This window comes from Leptonychotes weddellii, unplaced genomic scaffold (genome assembly GCF_054177405.1).
Source record: "Leptonychotes weddellii isolate Sample4059 unplaced genomic scaffold, ASM5417740v2 HiC_scaffold_4021, whole genome shotgun sequence".
In the NCBI taxonomy this organism is placed as follows: domain Eukaryota; kingdom Metazoa; phylum Chordata; class Mammalia; order Carnivora; family Phocidae; genus Leptonychotes; species Leptonychotes weddellii.
The window spans coordinates 1,621-6,880 of record NW_028006604.1 but is presented as its reverse complement, the minus strand read 5'-3'; the positions used below and the strand labels follow the sequence as shown (position 1 = coordinate 6,880).

The 5,260-nt window shown below is 37.4% G+C and overlaps 1 protein-coding gene across 1 annotated transcript; it reads left to right on the top strand.

Annotated features, from left to right (window-relative positions):
• The first annotated feature begins 313 nt into the window (after positions 1 to 313).
• LOC102741834 (olfactory receptor-like protein DTMT) lies at positions 314 to 1,231 on the top strand. The gene has a single exon (XM_031017308.2). The coding sequence runs from the start codon at positions 314 to 316 to the stop codon at positions 1,229 to 1,231; it is 918 nt and encodes a 305-aa protein (XP_030873168.2).
• The last annotated feature ends 4,029 nt before the right edge of the window (positions 1,232 to 5,260 follow it).

Below are 5,260 nucleotides of genomic sequence, written 5' to 3'. Positions count from 1 at the left end.
TGACCAGGCAAGGTGAGCTCTCTAAGGACTCGGTGAAGGCATTGCAAGGCAGGCAGGAAAAAACATGAAGCTGAGGTATCACCACTACCAAGAGACAGGAGAGTTTTACAAAGGAAGAAGTGATCATTGGTGTTAAATGTACTGTCATCTGATTTAGAGACTTGGATATCATTGGAGATTTTGATGAGGTAGTTTCAATAGAGCCAGCTCATCCACCATTTGACAACAGGCCACATGCAATAGACATATATTTATTTCTTATACTTGGATTTTAAGGTCTGTATTTTCTTCATAAATATAATAGAGTCACAGAATGACAGAGAGGAACCAAACCGTTGTCTCAGATTTCCTCCTTCTGGGTCTGCCCATCAAGCCAGAGCAGTGGAATCTGTTCTATGTCCTGTTCCTGGCCATGTATGTTACCACCATCCTGGGGAACCTTCTCGTCATTGTCCTCATTCGCCTGGACTCCCACCTCCACACGCCCATGTATTTGTTTCTCAGCAATTTATCCTTCTCTGACCTCTGCTTCTCCTCTGTCACAATGCCCAAATTGCTGCAGAACATGCAGAGCCAAGTCCCATCCGTCCCCTATGCTGGCTGCCTGACCCAGATGTACTTCTTCCTGTTTTTTGGAGACCTAGAGAGCTTCCTCCTGGTGGCCATGGCCTATGACCGCTATGTGGCCATCTGCTTCCCTTTGCACTATACCACCATCATGAGCCCCAAGCTCTGTCTCTCCCTGGTGGTGCTTTCCTGGGTGCTGACCATGTTCCATGCTATGTTACACACTCTGCTCATGGCCAGATTGCGGTTTTGTGCAGACAACACAATCCCCCACTTTTTCTGTGATATGTCTGCTCTGCTGAAGCTGGCCTGCTCTGACACTCGAGTTAATGAGTTGGTGATACTTATCATGGGAGGGCTCATTCTTGTCCTCCCGTTCCTACTCATCATCATGTCTTATGCACGGATTGTGTCCTCCATCCTGAAGGTCCCTTCTGCCAGGGGCATCCGCAAGGCCTTCTCCACCTGTGGCTCCCACCTCTCTGGGGTGTCTCTCTTCTATGGGACAATTATTGGTCTCTACTTGTGCCCATCAACTAATAATTCTACTGTTAAGGAGACTGTCATGGCTATGATGTACACTGTGGTCACCCCCATGCTGAACCCCTTCATCTACAGCCTGAGGAACAGAGACATGAAGGGAGCCCTAGGAAGAGTCTTTTAGAAAAAGAAAGAATCTTTCTCTCTAAAATGGTAACAATTGAGATTTTTACATTATTTAATTCAGTGGGTACAGTAATGTTGATAATGGGGTATTACTCTAAATCAGTGGCTTTTTCCCTTCCAATTTTAAAGCCATCAACCTTTTTGTTCAAATAAAACCCCATGCTAAAGGCAAATACGAAACTGTGATGATGACTTAGCTGCTCTGAGGTAGAGTTGAGGGTGGGAAACCAGTCTGCTCTGAATCCTTATTTCCCTCTTGCCAGGTGGAATTGACGTTTGAAAATAAGATTTATATTCCTTTGTGCAAAATACTGTATTCCTTTCAATTTAGGAATTTCCTCCTTCTTCTTCTTCTTTCTTCTTCTTCTTCTTCTTCTTCTCCTTCTTCCTTCTTCTTCCTTCTTCTTCTTCTTCCTCTTCCTCTTCTTCCTCTTCTTCTTTCTTCTTCTTCCTCTTCCTCTTCTTCTTCTTCTTTCTTCTTCTTCTTCTTTCTTCTTCTTCTCCTTTTCTTCTTCTTCTCCTTCTTCTCCTTCTCCTCCTTCTTCTTCTCCTTCTTCTTCTTCCTTCTTCTTCTTCTCTTCTTCTTCTTTTCTTCTTCTTCTTCTTCTTTTCTTCTTCTTCTTCTTCTTCTTCTTCTTCTTCTTCTTCTTCTTCTTCTTCTTCTTCTTCTTCTTCTTCTTCTTCTTCCCCCTTCCCTTCTTCTTCTTTCTTCTTCTTCTTTCTTCTCCTTCCTTCTTCTTCTCCTTCTTCTTCTTCTTCAAGATTCATCTATCCTCTTTAGAGAGAGAGAGAGAGGGAGAGAGAGTAGGGGCAATGGTGGAAAGAGACAGAGAATCCTGAAGTCATTTCCCTGCTGAGTGCAGAGCCCCAACCCGGGTTTTGATCCCATGACCCTGAGATCATGACCCCAGCCTAAATCAAGAGTTGGCCGCTCAATTGTTTGAGCCACCCAGGCACCCATAGGAATTATCTTCTTAAAACATCACTGTAACCATTGCTTTTTTTCCTGCCCAGGAATCCTCAGTAATACACACTAGTGAAGAAAGAATAAAATCCAACCTTTCCTTCTCACAGAACACAGAGACTCCTGGAGCCTCAACTTCTATATATACCTTATTCTCCACCATGAATAAAAGCACCTTTTATTTCCCTCTCTCCATCCATATGCTTGCCTCATTCTATCCTTTAATTCTAATTATATTTTTTGAGCCACATCAGAAAAATCATTCTTTAAAAGAAAACAAATAGCAAGCACTTGTTGGGTGCTTTTGTATGTATCAGACACTTTTCCAATCTATTAAACTACCACCTCTATGGTGTTGGTCCTATTATTATCCCCCATTTTATAGCTAAAATGATAGAAGGGTAAGTTTACTGTCTCACATCACATAAGAAGTTCAGATTGGAACCTAGGCAGTTTGGCTTACAGCCCAAGATCCTCACGACTACACTATACTGTGTCTTGAGACTATAGAATCATACTCCCTCCATTGTAATGGTGCATTCTGTTCAATTCCAGTCACTTGTCAGTTGATCATGCTTTCATATATTTCTTTCATATCTTCATTTTTCTGGTTAAATTATGATCGTTTTCATATATAATCATAGAGTATAAAACAGGAGTTCTAAAGCCATATCCCAGTGACCAAGCAATTCAAGTAGATGAGTGTAAAGTATATCAGATTTAAGAAAAATCAACTTCAGAAATATGATCAAAGGTATTTTATTTTATTAATATATGGAGTATGCCTCTATCATAACTCAAAATATATGCCACTGGAGTTGATATTTTAACTTTGATATTGAAAAAATTCTAAATGAAAATAGAAATAATCATTAAATACATTATTGGATTTTTTAACTCCTTTGATTTGGAAGCAAAACCTGGCACCTTTTCGTCTGACCAAGATGTCAGTGTGAAGTCCTTTGTTTTTTTCTTGAATTGTTTAGTGGAGAATTTAGGCTTGGGCCCATTAAACTGGGAGTGATATTTAGATTTTTTTTTTCTGTTTAATAATAGGCAAGAACTGTTCACAAACGCCCTTTGAATATGGATCAAATCTTTGCACAGACATTTTTATAATTAGGGTCACTTTTTTGGAGGTATAAGTAGAATTCTGATATTCCAATGTTGTCTTAATATTTTTCAGTATTATGTTGGCACAATGTTCCATTAACTTTAATCTTCCCTCTTCATTTACACCATCATATTAATTGGGAAATGTGAACTAATAGGTTCATATAACATATAATGTTATTTTATTGTAAAAAATTGGAAATAAATGAACAATTTAAGGAACTCATCATTCAACTCCATAATTTCATGTATGTAGATCATTGTTTTCATTTCTGTAAATGCATTTTAGCTATAGTGAGTAGTTTGCATTATTCTTTGCCGAATTATGTTTTCAAAGTACATTTTTTAAGGGAATCCATCAGCTGAATGATATATTTGTGCAATTATATGTGAATGTATTTGCATAGAAATATTCAGAGTGTTTACATGATTTGCAATGTCAAGTTAAGCCCATGTATTGAATCAAATCTTCACAAGTGATATGAGAATTTTTTTTAAAAAATTATTGTATGACATGAGTAACTTGTTTTCTTTAAACATTTCCAAAACCTTTTTGGCCCCATGCCTGATCTCCATGTAGTGCTGAAGATTACTATTTTGTTTATCTAATTTTTGAAGTAGAACATTGGCCAACTGGTTCAATTCTTGGGAGCATTTTCTTTTTTTTTTTTTTTTTTGCGAGAGAGAGAATGAGAGAGAGCACAAGAGGGAGGAGGGTCAGAGGGAGGAGCAGACTCCCTGCTGAGCAGCGAGCCCGATGTGGGACTCGATCCTGGGACTCCAGGATCATGACCTGAGCCGAAGGCAGTCGCTTAACCAACTGAGCCACCCAGGCGCCCGGGAGCATTTTCAATTCATGATATTAATTACCATTCTATTATGCATTTTATTTTTGACATTTTAACATTGAAAAATATTATAATAAATGAACTCAAATGTGGTGTCATGCAAAATATTGCCACTTTGGATTTAATTTTTAAAAACAAATTTGATCATATTACCAATACTATCAGAGTGCTATTTGTCATAGACTTACTAATATTGACCAGGTAACATTAAAATTTTGAAGTTATTTTTTCTCCAATAAAAATATAGCTAATTTCTTGATATTGTGTCTATTACGGAATCTTTCCCAAAGTTTCTTTGAAAGGACCAAACCTTTCATCAACATCACAAATAAACATAGTGAATTCAGTGATATTATGCTTATGTTCTCATGTGCCAAGACATATAAATGCTTGTTTCTGTTTGAAGCACATAATTTTTGCTAAATCCTAAAGCCCATCATTTACTACTCAAAATCTCTAAAAAGTGTGAAGTCCAGTCAATTATTTCATTTAATACAACAGCATTGCACAATATCATTGTTCATTTTATAATCATATTGAAAAATAAACTAAAAATTTCAGTCTTATTTTGCTTCTAAAATATAATGTTTTTGTACATTGATCATTGTAAGATTCATTTAATGTAAAATAGGTTTGACACAGGTGTTCTTTGCTTGCTTATTAAATGTGTTGGGATTCCATACATTCCAGAAAGATTCTCACTTTTTCCTGAAAAACATAATATTTATTTTTCCATTTTTGATATCTCTATGAATCCAGTAAATGTTACCTTCTTCTGAGAAAAGGAATACCAAGAAGGCAATGATACATGCTGATGAATTGGAGAGTTTATGCTCTGTCCAAAAGGTCAAAGTGCTACTGAGCCACGGGAGGTTGCTTTTGTGTAGGAATATGGCCCCAGAACCACATTTTCTCCCAGCTATTTGGCCCCATGTCTGACCTCTGTTGGTACAGATGCTCAACATTTTGTGTCTCCAATTTATTAAGCAAAGTTCTTGAGAGCACATTCTGTTAAACTACATATTTGGATTAAAGTATAATTATTAAACTATGAACTATACAGTTGGTTTTTTATGACAATCTTTCAGCTTCTAATATTGAC

Excerpts from the sequence above, each read along its gene's own strand:
- LOC102741834 (XM_031017308.2), top strand. The coding sequence starts at position 314 with ATGACAGAGAGGAACCAAACCGTTGTCTCAGATTTCCTCCTTCTGGGT.